Here is a 17,500-nt window from a genome sequence, read left to right as displayed (position 1 = left end):
ACACACACACACACGTGTACACACACACACACACGTACACACACACACACACGTGTACACACACACACACACACGTGTACACACACACACACACACGTGTACACACACACACACACGTGTACACACTCACACACACACGTGTACACACTCACACACACACGTGTACACACTCACACACACACGTGTGCACACACACACACACGTGTACACACACACACACACGTGTACACACACACACACGTGTACACTCACACACACACACGTGTACACACACACACACACACGTGTACACACACACACGTGTACACACACACACACGTGTACACTCACACACACACACGTGTACACACACACACGTGTACACTCACACACACGTGTACACACACACACACGTGCACACACACACACACACACGTGTACACACACACACGTGTACACACACACACGTGTACACTCACACACACGTGCACACACACACACACGTGTACACTCACACACACGTGTACACTCACACACACACGTGTACACACACACACACGTGTACACTCACACACACGTGTACACTCACACACACACGTGTACACTCACACACACGTGTACACACACACACACGTGTACACACACACACGTGTACACTCACACACACACACGTGTACACACACACACACGTGTACACACACACACGTGTACACTCACACACACACGTGTACACACTCACACACACACGTGTACACACACACACGTGTACACTCACACACACACACGTGTACACACACACACACACGTGTACACACACACACACACACGTGTACACTCACACACACACACGTGTACACACACACACACACGTGTACACTCACACACACACACGTGTACACACACACACACGTGTACACTCACACACACACGTGTACACACACACAGGTGTACACACACACACGTGTACACACACGTGTACACACACACACACACGTGTACACACACACACGTGTACACACACACGCGTGTACACACACACACACACGTGTACACACACACAGGTGTACACACACACACGTGTACACACACGTGTACACACACACACACACGTGTACACACACACGTGTACACACACACACGCGTGTACACACACACACACACACGTGTACACACACACACACACACGTGCACACTCACACACACACGTGCACACACACACACACACACGTGTACACACACACACACACGTGCACACACACACACACACACGTGTACACACACACACACACACGTGTACACACACACACACACACGTGCACACTCACACACACGTGTACACACACACACACACACGTGTACACTCACACACACACACGTGTACACACACACACACACACGTGTACACACACACACACACGTGTACACACACACGTGTACACTCACACACACGTGTACACACACACACACACACGTGTACACTCACACACACACACGTGTACACACACACACACACACGTGTACACACACACACACACACGTGTACACACACACACACACACGTGCACACTCACACACACGTGTACACACACACACACACACGTGTACACTCACACACACACACGTGTACACACACACACACACACGTGTACACACACACACACGTGTACACACACACACACACGTGTACACACACACACACACGTGTACACACACACACACACACACGTGTACACACACACACACACGTGTACACACACACACACACACACGTGTACACACACACACACACACACGTGTACACACACACACACACACGTGTACACACACACACACACGTGTACACACACACACACGTGTACACACACACACACACGTGTACACACACACACACGTGTACACACACACACACACGTGTACACTCACACACACACGTGCACACACACACAGAGAGACAATTTGACGAATTGTGGTCGTTTTTAAAAAATAAAGAAAAACTCGGAACACATTTTATTTGATTACAAAGCAAGCAAACATCAACAACCATGTTAGTGTTGTTGTTGTTGTTGTTGTTGTGTGGGAGTTGTTGTTGTTGTGTGGGAGTTGTTGTTGTTGTAGGACTTGTTGTTGTTGTTGTTGTGTGGGAGTTGTTGTTGTTGTTGTGGTAGTAGTAGTTGTTGTGGGAGTTGTTGTTGTTGTTGTGGTTGTTGTTGTTGTGGGAGTTGTTGTTGTTGTTGTGGGAGTTGTTGTTGTTGTGGGAGTTGTTGTTGTTGTTGTAGGAGTTGTTGTTGTTGTGGGAGTTGTTGTTGTTGTGGGAGTTGTTGTTGTTGTTGTTGTGTGGGAGTTGTTGTTGTTGTTGTTGTTGTGGTAGTAGTAGTTGTTGTGGGAGTTGTTGTTGTTGTGGTTGTTGTTGTTGTGGGAGTTGTTGTTGTTGTTGTGGGAGTTGTTTTTGTTGTTGTTGTTGTTGTTGTGGTAGTAGTAGTAGCTGTTGTTGTTGTTGTTGTGGTAGTAGTAGTAGCTGTTGTTGTTGTTGTTGTTGTGGTAGTAGTAGTAGCTGTTGTTGTGGTTGTTGTGGTAGTAGTAGTAGCTGTTGTTGTGGTTGTTGTTGTTGTAGGAGTTGTTGTTGTTGTGGGAGTTGTTGTTGTGGGAGTTGTTGTTGTTGTTGTTGTGGTAGTAGTAGTTGTTGTGGGAGTTGTGGTAGTAGTAGTAGCTGTTGTTGTGGTTGTTGTTGTTGTGGTGGGTTTGCTGTAACGTGCAAAGGGCGACTGCCAACGATACGAGGGAGGGGGGGGGGGGATACAAAGACGGCGCTACGGGTGGTGGTGGTGGTTGTGGTGGTTGTGGTGGTTGTGGTGGTTGTGGTTGTGGTGGTGGTTGTGGTGGTTGTGGTGGTTGTGGTTGTGGTGGTTGTGGTGGTGGTGGTTGTGGTGGTGGTGGTTGTGGTGGTTGTGGTTGTGGTGGTTGTGGTTGTGGTGGTGGTGGTTGTGGTGGTGGTGGTTGTGGTGGTTGTGGTGGTGGTGGTTGTGGTTGTGGTGGTGGTTGTGGTGGTTGTGGTTGTGGTTGTGGTGGTTGTGGTTGTGGTGGTGGTTGTGGTGGTTGTGGTGGTTGTGGTTGTGGTGGTTGTGGTGGTGGTGGTTGTGGTGGTGGTGGTTGTGGTGGTTGTGGTTGTGGTGGTTGTGGTTGTGGTGGTGGTGGTTGTGGTGGTGGTGGTTGTGGTGGTTGTGGTGGTGGTGGTTGTGGTTGTGGTGGTGGTTGTGGTGGTTGTGGTTGTGGTTGTGGTGGTTGTGGTTGTGGTGGTGGTTGTGGTGGTTGTGGTGGTTGTGGTTGTGGTGGTTGTGGTGGTGGTGGTTGTGGTGGTGGTGGTTGTGGTGGTTGTGGTTGTGGTGGTTGTGGTTGTGGTGGTGGTGGTTGTGGTGGTGGTGGTTGTGGTGGTTGTGGTGGTGGTGGTTGTGGTTGTGGTGGTGGTTGTGGTGGTTGTGGTTGTGGTTGTGGTGGTTGTGGTTGTGGTGGTGGTTGTGGTGGTTGTGGTGGTTGTGGTTGTGGTGGTTGTGGTGGTGGTGGTTGTGGTGGTGGTGGTTGTGGTGGTTGTGGTTGTGGTGGTTGTGGTTGTGGTTGTGGTGGTTGTGGTGGTGGTGGTTGTGGTGGTTGTGGTGGTGGTGGTTGTGGTTGTGGTGGTGGTTGTGGTGGTTGTGGTTGTGGTGGTTGTGGTTGTGGTGGTTGTGGTTGTGGTGGTTGTGGTTGTGGTGGTTGTGGTGGTTGTGGCCTCGTTAGTCACGTGATCATTCCTCATCAGCAGCCCCCCTCCGGAAAAAAAGACAAAGCTCCCCCAGGTAGCCTCTAGCAGGGCTGTAGGGGCAAGTGGGTGGGTGAGTGGGTGGGTGGGTGAGTGAGTGAGTGGGTGGGTGAGTGAGTGGGTGGGTGGGTGAGTGGGTTGGTTAGTGGGTGGGTGAGTGAGTGAGTGGGTGAGTGGGTGGGTGGGTGGGTGAGTGGGTGAGTGAGTGGGTGGGTGTGTCTCTGTGTATTTCTATGGGTCTCTGTGTGTCTCTGTGTGTCTCTGTGTATCTCTGTGTGTCTCTGTGTGTCTCTGTGTGTCTCTGTGTGTCTCTGTGTATCTCTGTGTGTCTCTGTGTGTTTCTATGGGTCTCTGTGTGTCTCTGTGTATCTCTGTGTGTCTCTGTGTGTCTCTGTGTATCTCTGTGTGTCTCTGTGTATTTCTATGGGTCTCTGTGTGTCTCTGTGGGTCTCTGTGTGTCTCTGTGTATCTCTGTGTGTCTCTGTGTGTCTCTGTGGGTCTCTCTGGGCGAGAAAAGTGTGGAATGTAGCCAAACGACTCGCCTCACCACGCCCTACAAACTCTCCCTCCAGCCTCTCCCTCCCCCTCGCACTCCCAAAGACTCACACAGTGACCCACACAGTGACCCACACAGAGACCCATAGACTCATGCAGAGACCCACAGACTCACGCAGAGACCCGCAGACTCACCACACAGAAACCCACAGACTCACACAGAGACCCACAGACTCACCACACAGAGACCCACAGACTCACCACACAGAGACCCACAGACTCACCACACAGAGACCCACAGACTCACCACACAGAGACCCACAGACTCACCACACAGAGACCCACAGACTCACCACACAGAGACCCACAGACTCACCACACAGAGACCCATAGACTCACCACACAGAGACCCACAGACTCACCACACAGAGACCCACAGACTCACACAGAGACCCACAGACTCACCACACAGAGACCCACAGACTCACACAGAGACCCACAGACTCACCACACAGAGACCCACAGACTCACACAGAGACCCACAGACTCACGCAGAGACCCATAGACTCACACAGAGACCCACAGACTCACCACAGAGACCCGCAGACTCACCACACAGAGACCCACAGACTCACGCAGAGACCCATAGACTCACACAGAGACCCACAGACTCACCACAGAGACCCGCAGACTCACCACACAGAGACTCACAGACTCACGCAAAGACCCATAGACTCACACAAAGACCCATAGACTCCCTACTTACAATGCATTACAATGTCGACTGCTACCACCACCATCACCACCATCACCACCACCATCACCACCATCACCACCACCATCACCACCACCACCACCATCACCACTACAATTCTAACGAATATGCATTACAATGTCGACTGTTACCACCACCATCACCACCATCACCACCATCACCTCCTCCACCACCACCATCACCATCACCACCACCACCACCATCACCATCACCACCACCATCACCACCATCACCACCACCACCACCACCACCATCACCACCATCACCACCATCACCACCACCATCACCACCCCACCACCACCACCATCACCACCATCACCTCCCAACCATCACCACCACCATTACCTCCTCAATCCCCACCATCACCACCACCACCACCATCACCACCACCACCACCGTCACCACCCCACTAAACATAATTACTCCTCGGCGGACCTCCACCCCCACCCCCACCACCGCCCCCCTTAGGCGGCGCGTACTTGGTCTGCTTTGGGGGGCACGAGCAGCACAAAAGCGCCCCCCCCCAACATCAGGAGGAACGCCGCGGCCCAACCGATGTACATGGCCGCCCCGATCTCCCGCTTGGTCGTGTCGGGCACCATCGGGTTGTAGAAGTCGCGGATCACCGAGTTGGCCGACCAGGACACGGGCACCATCTCCACCAGACCGGCCAACACGAAGCCGGCCCCGGCAGCGATGGACACCCGGGCCTTGGTCGACTCGTCTTCGATGCAAGTGGTGCACTTGGCACCGGCGATGGACACCAGGAGCGCCACCGTGGCCACCACGATGGCGATCACGGTGAGGGCCCTGGCCGCTTGCAGGTCTTGCCCCAGCGCCAGCATTGAGTCGTAGATCTTGCACTGCATCTGGCCCGTGCTCTGCACCACGCAGTTCATCCAGAGGCCCTCCCAGATGGTCTGCGCGACGACGATGTTGTTGCCGATGAAGGCGGAGACGCGCCACATGGGCATGGCGCAGCACACGATGGCGCCAAGGAGGCCGATGACACCCATGGCGACGCCGAGGAGTTGGAGGCCCGTGCTGGCCATTGTCTGTGGGGTGGGTGTGGGGGGGTGGGTGGTGTGGGTGGGGTGAGTGTGGGGGGGTGAGTGGGGTGGGTGGGGTGAGTGGGGTGGGGTGGGGGGTGGGGTGTGGGGTGCGTGGTGGGGTGGTGTGGGTGATGTGGGGGGTGGTGATGGGTGGTGGTGAGTGGGGTGGTGGGTGGGTGGGTGGGGTGAGTGGGGTCGTGGGGTGGGTGGGGTGAGTGTTGGGTGGGGTGGTGGGTGGGTGGGTTGTGGGGTGGGTGGGGTGGTGGTGGTGGGGTGGGGTGGGGTGTGGGGGGGTGGGTGGGTGGGGGTGAGTGGGGTGAGTGGTGTAGCGTGAGTGGGGTGAGTGGTGTAGCGTGAGTGGGGGTGGTGGGGTGAGTGGGGGTGGTGGGGTGGGTGGGGGGTGGGGTGGGGTGAGTGGGGTGAGTGGGGTGAGGGGGGTTGTGGGGTGGGTGGGTGGTGGGGTGAGTGGGGTGTAAGGTGAGTTGGGTGGTGGGTGGGGGGTGGTGTGGGTGGGGTGGGTGCGGGGGGGGGTGGTGTGGGTGGGGTGGTGGGTGTGGGGGGTGGGGTGGGTGGTGGTGTGGGTGGGGTGAGTGGTGTGAGTGGGGTGGTGGGTGGTGTGGTGGGTGGTGGTGTGGATGGGGTGAGTGGTGGGGTGTTGGTGGGGTGAGTGGTGTGGGGTGAGTGGGTGGGGTGGGGTGAGTGGTGTGGGGTGGGGTGAGTGGGTGGGTTGGTGGTGTGGGGCGGGGTGGTGTGTGGGAGAATCATCGTCAGAATCATCATGAGAAATTGAATAATCAAAATCAGAACCTAAAATCAGAATCCAGAATCCAAATCCAGAAGGCGTCTCCATTGGTGATGGTGCATTGTCTTTGAGTTGTGCGCCTTTTGGCGTCATCTGGTCCAACACCATGTGAGACTAGGCTCTAAGGAAAGCTGTCTCGGGTGTGGACCAATCAACTTCAAGGACCATGTGAGACTAGGCTCTAAGGAAAGCTGTCTCGGGTGTGGACCAATCAACTTCAAGGACCATGTGAGACTAGGCTCTAAGGAAAGCTGTCTCGGGTGTGGACCAATCAACTTCAAGGACCATGTGAGACTAGGCTCTAAGGAAAGCTGTCTCGGGTGTGGACCAATCAACTTCAAGGACCATGTGAGACTAGGCTCTAAGGAAAGCTGTCTCGGGTGTGGACCAATCAACTTCAAGGACCATGTGAGACTAGGCTCTAAGGAAAGCTGTCTCGGGTGTGGACCAATCAACTTCAAGGACCATGTGAGACTAGGCTCTAAGGAAAGCTGTCTCGGGTGTGGACCAATCAACTTCAAGGACCATGTGAGACTAGGCTCTAAGGAAAGCTGTCTCGGGTGTGGACCAATCAACTTCAAGGACCATGTGAGACTAGGCTCTAAGGAAAGCTGTCTCGGGTGTGGACCAATCAACTTCAAGGACCATGTGAGACTAGGCTCTAAGGAAAGCTGTCTCGGGTGTGGACTAATCAACTTCAAGGACAGTGCATACATTATCATCATCAGAGTTGTTTCTTTTTGTTTGCATTTTGACCGCTTGTGTTGTGGTTATTGCAAACATGATGCCTTGTATGAAGGTGTCAGTTTTTTGTACCAGTTGAAAGGGTAAACACCTACTACTATATTTTGCCACTGCTAAAGGAAATGTCTCATAGCGTTAAGGGAAGTCGTGTGTATTGTACACGCAACTGCGCACAACTCTGTGAGTCGCATGTAACCGCTTCTTGGTTCTTTCGGTAAAGTCACCACGTAGAAGGGAAATAATAAAATAATAAAAAATAAAACATCAAATATTTCTCACGACGTTTCGGCCACAACGCAAGCAGCCGTCCTCAGGTGAAGAACAGGTCTGTCGGAAAGACAGCGTCTGAATGACTGAGTGAGTGAATGAGTGACTGAGTGAGTGACTGGGTGAGTGACTGAGTAAGTGACTGAGTGACTGACTGACTGAGTGAGTGACTGAGTGAGTGTCTGAGTGACTGACTGAGTGAGTGTCTGAGATACTGACTGAGTGACTGACTGAGTGACTGATTGAGTGACTGACTGACTGAGTGTCTGAGTGAGTCTGGTGGTGTTTCATTCAGACGCTGTCTTTCCGACAGACCTGTTCTTCACCTGGAGACGGCTGCTTGCGTTGCGGCCGAAACGTCGTGAGAATTATTTTATTGTTTTATTTTTATTATTTTATTATTTCCCTTCTACGTGACTTTACCGAAAGAACCAAGAAGATGAATCCCTGCAGTCACGAAAGCTTTACATCGAAAAAAAAAAGATGATGATGTTGATGTAGATGTTGATGTTGTAGATGATGATGATGATGTTGATGTTAATAATGATGTTTATGATGTTAATGTTGATGATGATGTGAATGACGCTGTCTTTCCGACAGACCTCTTCTTCACCTGGAGACGGCTGCTTGCGTTGTGGCCGAAACGTCGTGAGAATTATTTTATTGTTTTATTTTTATTATTTTATTATTTCCCTTCTACGTGACTTTACCGAAAGAACCAAGAAGATGAATCCCTGCAGTCACGAAAGCTTTAAATCGATAATATAACCGCTTTGCCGTTACTTTCCGCCAATTGTGGACTCAGATTACACTGGTCAACAAAATAAAATCATTTTTTTCTGACCTGGACTTTTGCAGACTAATTTCACGGTGCTGATTCCAAATCTGACCTCAGATTTGCTCTATCACATCTCATTTTTATGCTATCGACATACCCCGTTTTCATTGATTTTACCCGAAATTAACTCCGTCGCTTATGATTGCAAGTTGTTGCGAGTCAGTGACTTGCTTTAGTGTTAAAATACGGCGCTGTATTTTTAGGATAGCGTGTTTATAATAACATCATTTTATGTAGATGTCCACATTTATTTTATATTTTTCTTCTGCAGTTTTTATTGAAAATGCAATCTTTGACATCTCAAAAACCTGACGTTATAGACAAAAAACTGATGCCAGATTTGGAATCAGCACCCCCAGAAAAAGTGTGTTGAGCAGTGTAATTATCCTATCATCTCACACAGTCCCTGGCCACGTGATAATATACTACACGGTGGCAGTTGGGGGTCGCAAAATGTCGATTTGTTACTAAGAAACCCCATTGATCCGATGGAAATTCGGGATTTCGATCGGATCATTGGGGGGGGGGGCACGTGCCACCCTGGTGGAGCCAGTGGGGGGGGTGGGAGGGAGGGGGAGGGAGGGGGGGAGGGAGGGGGGAGGGAGGGAGGGGGAGGGAGGGGGGAGGGAGGGAGGGGGAGGGAGGGGGGGAGGGAGGGGGGGAGGGAGGGAGGGAGGAGGGAGGGGGGAGGGAGGGGGAGGGAGGGGGGGAGGGAGGGGGGGAGGGGGAGGGAGGGGGGAGGGAGGGAGGGGGAGGGAGGGGGGGGAGGGAGGGGGAGGGAGGGATGTATACGGGGGCCCAACACAGCCCCCCCCCCCCGGCTCCCAACTGGGCTACAGCTGTGTGACTTCACGATCAAGACACGTGGTACCACTGAGCCAATCACAACACAAGGTTGCAGCTCAACCACGTGGGCTGATGACATCACCATCATCGACGTCACCGCGTGGGCATTCGAAAGCGAGTTCCCGTTTCACGAGCCGCCATTTTACGCGGCCACTTCCGGTTTCGCGAGCGTCACTTCCGGTCTGTAAGCACGCGAACTTTAAAAAAAAAATTGAAGCGACGTTTTTACTTTCTTTCACATCCCATCAGCTACACGCAACGACAAAAACATCTCTGCGGTTGGGTTCCCACTCTCAGTGTCTCATCAGCAACATCAGAGACGGGGGGATTGAACCATGAGTTCAGAACAAGCAATCATCTGCACACAGGTTTCCATTCTCAGAGGCTCACCACGAACTCACCCACTCAACCACTAACTTACCCACTCACTCAACCACCCACTCACTAACTCATCCACTCACAAACTCACCTACTCACTCACCCACCCACTAACCCACTCACTCACCCACCCACTCACTAAAACACCCACTAACCCACCCACTTACTCACTAAACCACCCACTCACTAACTCATCCACTCACTAACTCATGATGATGCGATGGCTCACATCACATCAGCAACATCATGTATAGCAGTCAAATAATAATGATACAGGCGCACAGAGATCCATAGAGATCCATAGAGACCCACAGAGACACACAGAGATACAGAGAGACACACAGAGACCCATAAAGACCCACAGAGACCCACAGAGACCCATAGAGACACACATAGACCCATAGAGACACAGAGACCCATAGAGACACACAGAGACCCACAGAGACACATAGAGACACACAGAGACCCAGAGAAACATACACCCACAGAGACACACAGAGACCCACAGAGACTCACAGAGACACACAGAGATCCACAGAGACACATACACCCACAGATACACACAGAGACTCATAGAGACACACAGAGACTCATAGAGACACACAGAAACACACAGAGACACAGAGACACACAGAGACCCACAGAGACTCATACTCAGAGAGACCCAGAGAGACCCACAGAGACCCATACACCTACAGAGACCCACAGAGACCCATAGAGACACATAGAGACACACAGAGACCCACAGACACCCACAGAAACACATAGAGACACAGAGACCCATAGAGATACACAGAGACACACAGAGACCCACAGAGACCCACAGAGACACACGGAGACACACGGAGACACACGGTGACACACGGTGACACACAGAGACACACAGAGACCCACAGAGACACACAGAGACCCACAGAGACACGCAGAGATACAGAGAGACACACAGAGACCCATAAAGACCCACAGAGACCCACAGAGACCCATAGAGACACACATAGACCCATAGAGACACACAGAGACCCATAGAGACACACAGAGACCCACAGAGACACATAGAGACACACAGAGACACATAGAGACACACAGAGACCCAGAGACCCACAGCGACACACAGAGACCCAAAGAGACACACAGAGACACACAGAGACCCATAGAGACACACAGAGACCCATACAGATCCACAGAGACCCAAAGAGACCCACAGAGACACACAGAGACCCATAGAGACATACAGAGACCCATACAGACCCACAGAGACACACAGAGACACACAGAGACCCATAGAGACACACAGAGATCCACAGAGACACATACACCCACAGAGACACACAGAGACCCACAGAGACTCACAGAGACACACAGAGATCCACAGAGACACATACACCCACAGATACACACAGAGACTCATAGAGACACACAGAAACACACAGAGACACACAGAGACCCACAGAGACTCATACTCAGAGAGACCCAGAGAGACCCACAGAGACCCATACACCTACAGAGACCCACAGAGACCCATAGAGACACATAGAGACACACAGAGACCCACAGAGACCCACAGAAACACATAGAGACACACAGAGACCCATAGAGATACACAGAGACACACAGAGACACACAGAGACCCACAGAGACACACGGAGACACACGGTGACACACAGAGACACACAGAGACCCACAGAGACACACAGAGACCCACAGAGACACACAGAGACCCACAGAGACACGCAGAGACACGCAGAGACCCACAGAGACCCACAGAGACACACATAAACCCACAGAGACACGCAGAGACCCACAGAGACCCACCCAGACACACAGAGACCCACAGAGACCCACAGAGACACACATAAACCCACAGAGACACACAGAGACCCACAAAGACCCACCCAGACACACAGAGACCCACAGAGACACATAAAGACCCATAGAGATACATAGAGACCCACAAAGACCCACCCAGACCCACAGAGACACAGAGAGACACATAAAGACCCATAGAGATACATAGAGACCCATACTCAGAGACACACAGAGACTCAGAGACCCACAGAGACTCACACTGAAGCTAAACTCTGTTTATCAGACGAGGGCGGTAACAACCTGGACGTCACAACACAACATAGCAGATCTAACACGAGGGATGACGCCATCATCTTCATCACGAGGGATGATGTCATCATCGTCATCACGTGGCTGATGACATCATCATCACGTGGACATTCATGGCCGCTGCCAATTACTCAGAGCACGTGGTGACGTCACACACCACCAGAACAACAACAACCGCCATTCGCCACTAAGTGGCGGTGACGTCACCACGACGCTTGTGCCAGGCCATGTGCACCTTGAGGCTGCCACGTGAAGTGTCGAACGCCCGCTGGCAGGAGGTCACTCCCTCACTCACTCACCCACTCAATCACCCACTCACCCAGCCACCCACTCACCCAGCCACCCACTCACCCACCCAGCCACTCACCCACCCAGCCACTCACCCACCCACCCACTCACTCACCCACCCACCCACTCACTCACCCACCCACCCACTCACCCACCCACTCACCCACCCACTCACCCACCCAGCCACTCACCCACCCACCCACTCACACACCCACCCACTCACCCACCCAGCCACTCACCCACCCAGCCACTCACACACCCACCCACCCACTCACTCACCCACTCACTCACCCACTCAATCACCCACCCAGCCACTCACCCACCCACCCACTCACACACACAACAACAACAACCGCCATTCGCCACTAAGTGGCGGTGACGTCACCACGACGCTTGTGCCAGGCCATATGCACCTTGAGGCTGCCACGTGAAGTGTCGAACGCCCGCTGGCAGGAGGTCACGGGGCAGACCCAGCAGGTGTCACGGGTCGACTGACTGAGATGACCGAGATGACTGGCTGATGCACCATCTGTGCCCCCTACTGTGCCAACTTGCTGTGCTTTAGCCACCCGGCGCTCCACTCGTTGTTGTGAGCGTCGCTCCTCCGCCCTCCATTGTTGTTGGAGGGCGACTGCCTCCAACTGCCCAGTAGCGTCCTTCACGAGCCTCCTCCACAGAGGCCGATCTTGACACCGCTGGTACCGGTCATCGGCAAGTCCATTCAGCTCCACGTCCTCCTGTACCACATCACTCCATCTCTTCTCTAGCCCGTGCCGCGCCCATTTAGCCCCCTCGATCCGGCCGAACAAAAGCTGTTTAGGCATGCGGTGACTGGTTATGCGGGCTACATGACCCAGCCAACGCAGCCTTGCCTGCCGGAGGAGCTCACCGATGGGACCTTGTCCAGATCTTTCAAGGATTTGTGAGCTCCTCACACAATCCAGCCTGATTAAACCCAGGATGGATTGTAGGCAGGCCAGCCTAAATGTTTCTAACTGGCGAAGATGCTCTATTAGGGGGGTCCACGTTTCGCAAGCGTAGAGAAGAGAGGGAATGACTGTTGCCGAGAAGACCTGAAGCTTCGTGCGGAGCAACAGACCAGGTAGTTTCCACACAGCGTTACGCAACCGATGAAAAGATATTGCCGCTCGACTGATTCGGAGTGAGACCTCTGCTGTTAAACTGGAGCCGGTCATAAGCACACTGCCCAGGTATGGGAAACTCTCCACTCTCTCCACTACTGCCCCATCACCAATTGGGAGTTGTGGGGGTGGAGTGTCCGATGGTACAAAATACCCAGGCAGGTGCTTTGTTTTGGTGGGGCTGATGGTAAGGTCCCATCTCTTAGTGGCAAGCTCCAGGTTTAGCAGCAGCGCCTGCAACCTCTGAGTGAGTAGCGTTTACCAAATCATCGGCATATGCAACATGGTTGAGCAATAGGGAGCCATCCCTTGACCGCACCCGGGCATCGATCAGCCTCCCATTGTATCTGTACCAGATGGAGATTCCCCCGGTACAGCTATTGAAGGCTTCACGAACTACGCAGTCGAAATAGATGTTAAATAATGTGGGAGCCAGAGGACATCCCTGTCGCACCCCAAGGTGTACAGGGAAAGGCTCCGACTCCTGGCCACGTAGTTTTACCCGGGCCCGCTCACCATCATGAAGGTCCTTAATGATCGTGAGCAGAGGGTCAGGGACTCCGAAAGCACGAAGAACAACCCAGAGCCCAGGCCTACTGATGGTATCATAGGCCTTGACCAGGTCAATAAAGCAGAGATGTAGGTCTTGTTGGAATTCCCTACACCTCTGCTGTAGCAGACGGACAGAAACTATGGCATCTGTGCAGGACCGCCCTTTCCTGAAACCGCATTGGGGCTCCGCAAGCCTCTCCTCAGCGTGCCTAGCAAGGCGATGTTGAATAATCCTTGCCAGGACCTTTCCCGGCACACTGAGGAGTGAGATGCCCCTGTAGTTGTTACAGTCTGTGCGGTCCCCCTTCTTAAAGAGGGGGACCACCAGGGCATCCTTCCAGTCCTGCGGAACCCGTCCAGTGGTCCAGACTGTTGTTATGATGTCATGTAGGGCAGTCTGTGCACAAACGCCACCCTCCCTCAGCATTTTGCTTGGGAGATCATCTCTGCCCGGTGCCTTCCCTGAAGACTGGATCGCCTTCAGTACTTCCTCAACAGATGGCACCTCAGCCAGCCACTCACAGGGGGTGAATTCCTCCAATATTTGAGGCACCGCAGCCTCGGCAGGGTCATCCCCACTTTTCCTGGCTGAGGGATTTCCCCTCCCCCAGGACCTCACAGAAATGCTCAGCAAATCTGCAAACCTGTTCCTGGGGGTCGGAGATTGGATCACCATTTTTTCCCCTAATGATGGTAATAGGTGTGGCGCTGCAGGTTACTTTTTTGATGGAGTTAATTAGGGATTTGTGATCGCGGGCCACTGAGGCAGACTCCATCTCCTCAGCAACCCGCGACCACCACCCATCTTTGCAGCGCCTCACGGCTCTCCGAACCTCCGAGCGAAGGCTGCGGTAAGCCACATCATTCTCTGATGTGGGATTCTGTAGCCGATGAGAGTGGGCCTGTCGCTTTTTCTCAGCCAGCCTGAACACCTCCTCTGTCAGCCAGGGTTTCTGGGGAGGTCTGGACCGCGTACCCAAAGCAGCCATTGCAGCTGCATGAGCCACAGTCCTAAACCTCGCCCATTTCCCCTCGACATCAGGAGGAGTGGGGGACGATGCCAACCCCTGCTGCAAGCGATGATGAAATTCTCACTTGCAACTTCCATCAGCTAGCTGAGACCAGGCCACTAAGGGTTTGAATGGGGTCCTGGATGTACACCCACCACCAGAGTGGAAGAATGGCAGGCGCATCTTACAGATGACTAGTCGATGGTCAGAGGGGAGATCAGCTCCACGGTAGGTCCTGGTGTCAATGGCCTGGGCTCGCATCCGCTGGTCCGTCACTACGTAGTCCAGCAGATGTTCTTGCTTGGACCCGGCGTGCATCCATGATGTTGTGTGGATGCGCCGATGCCGGAACAGCGTGTTGGTAATTACAAGCCCATGGGCTGCACAAAAATCTAGCAGCCTCCTAGCGTTGTTATTGAGCTGATCTGGCCCATGCCTTCCAATCACTCCAGACCAGGTGCCAGCATCATGACCAACTCGGGCATTGAAGTCACCCAACAAGATGACTCTGTCCCGAGGGGCCATTTTAGCCAGCACCTGTGACAGGTCATAGAAGGCATCTGACTCATCGGCCTCGCCTGCATCCCTCCACGGATGTTCGTCTTCGGTTGATGGGAAGGCGAGCCCACAGTAGCCTGGGGCTTACACACACACTAACACACACACACACACACTCTAATACACACACACACACTCAAACACACACACACACTCAAACACACACACACACTCTCTAATACACACACACACACTCAAACACACACACACTCTCTAATACACACACACACACTAACACACACACACACACTCTAATACACACACACACACACACTCAAACACACACACACACTCAAACACACACACACACTCTCTAATACACACACACACACTCAAACACACACACACTCTCTAATACACACACACACTCAAACACACACACACTCAAACACACACACACACTCAAACACACACACACACACTCTAATACACACACACACTCTAATACACACACAGATACTCTAACACACACACAGATACTAAAGCACACACACCCTCTAATACACACACACACAACAACAACAACCGCCATTCGCCACTAAGTGGCGGTGACGTCACCACGACGCTTGTGCCAGGCCATGTGCACCTTGAGGCTGCCACGTGACGTGTCGAACGCCCGCTGGCAGGAGGTCACTCCCTCACTCACCCACTCAATCACCCACTCACTCACCCACCCACTCACTCACCCAGCCACTCACCCACCCACTCACTCACCCACCCACTCAATCACCCACTCACCCACCCACCCACTCACTCACCCACCCACTCAATCACCCACTCACCCACCCACCCACCCAGCCACTCACCCACTCACTCACCCACCCACCCACTGACTCACCCAGCCACTCACCCACCCACTCCCTCACTCACCCACTCAATCACCCACTCACCCACCCACCCACCCAGCCACTCACCCACTCACTCACCCACCCACCCACTCACCCACCCACCCACTCACCCACCCACCCACTCACCCACCCACCCACCCACCCACCCACTCACTCACCCACCCACCCACTCACCCACCCACCCACTCAATTCACCCACCCACCAACTCACCCACCCACCCACTCAATTCACCCACCCACCCACTCACACACCCACCCACTCACCCACCCACCCACTCGCACACCCACCCACTCACCCACCCACTCACTCACCCACCCACCCACCTACTCACCCACCCACCCACTCACACACAACAACAACAACCGCCATTCGCCACTAAGTGGCGGTGACGTCACCACGACGCTTGTGCCAGGCCATGTGCACCTTGAGGCTGCCACGTGACGTGTCGAACGCCCGCTGGCAGGAGGTCACTCCCTCACTCACCCACTCAATCACCCACTCACTCACCCACCCACTCACTCACCCAGCCACTCACCCACCCACTCACTCACCCACCCACTCAATCACCCACTCACCCACCCACCCACTCACTCACCCACCCACTCAATCACCCACTCACCCACCCACCCACCCAGCCACTCACCCACTCACTCACCCACCCACCCACTGACTCACCCAGCCACTCACCCACCCACTCTCTCACTCACCCACTCAATCACCCACTCACTCACCCACCCACCCACCCAGCCACTCACCCACTCACTCACCCACCCACCCACTCACCCACCCACCCACTCACCCACCCACCCACCCACTCACTCACCCACCCACCCACCCACTCACCCACCCACCCACTCAATTCACCCACCCACCAACTCACCCACCCACCCACTCAATTCACCCACCCACCCACTCACACACCCACCCACTCACCCACCCACCCACTCACCCACTCGCTCACCCACCCACCCACCTACTCACCCACCCACCCACTCACACACAACAACAACAACCGCCATT

At 53.7% G+C, this 17,500-nt stretch overlaps 1 protein-coding gene across 9 annotated transcripts in view; it reads right to left on the bottom strand.

Moving 5' to 3' along the window:
* Nucleotides 1–5,503: 5,503 nt before the first annotated feature.
* The window catches only part of LOC144954613 (claudin-4-like), a 16,375-nt gene continuing 4,378 nt past the window's right edge, over nt 5,504–17,500 (bottom strand). For 7 of the 9 annotated variants that reach the window (XM_078885064.1, XM_078885071.1, XM_078885068.1 and 4 more), the window contains one exon: nt 5,504–6,094. In XM_078885064.1, the coding sequence (XP_078741190.1) occupies nt 5,504–6,091 (588 nt within the window). In that variant the 5' untranslated portion in view covers nt 6,092–6,094. Of the gene's footprint in view, nt 6,095–12,316; nt 12,358–12,782; nt 12,872–17,500 lie in introns of those variants that run through there. The other 2 variants (XM_078885065.1, XM_078885067.1) reach the window with 2 other exon arrangements.

Source organism: Lampetra fluviatilis, unplaced genomic scaffold, assembly GCF_964198595.1.
Source record: "Lampetra fluviatilis unplaced genomic scaffold, kcLamFluv1.1 SCAFFOLD_285, whole genome shotgun sequence".
NCBI lineage: Eukaryota > Metazoa > Chordata > Hyperoartia > Petromyzontiformes > Petromyzontidae > Lampetra > Lampetra fluviatilis.
Note: the sequence above shows the minus strand (reverse complement) of the source record. Positions and strands in the feature narration are given on the sequence as shown.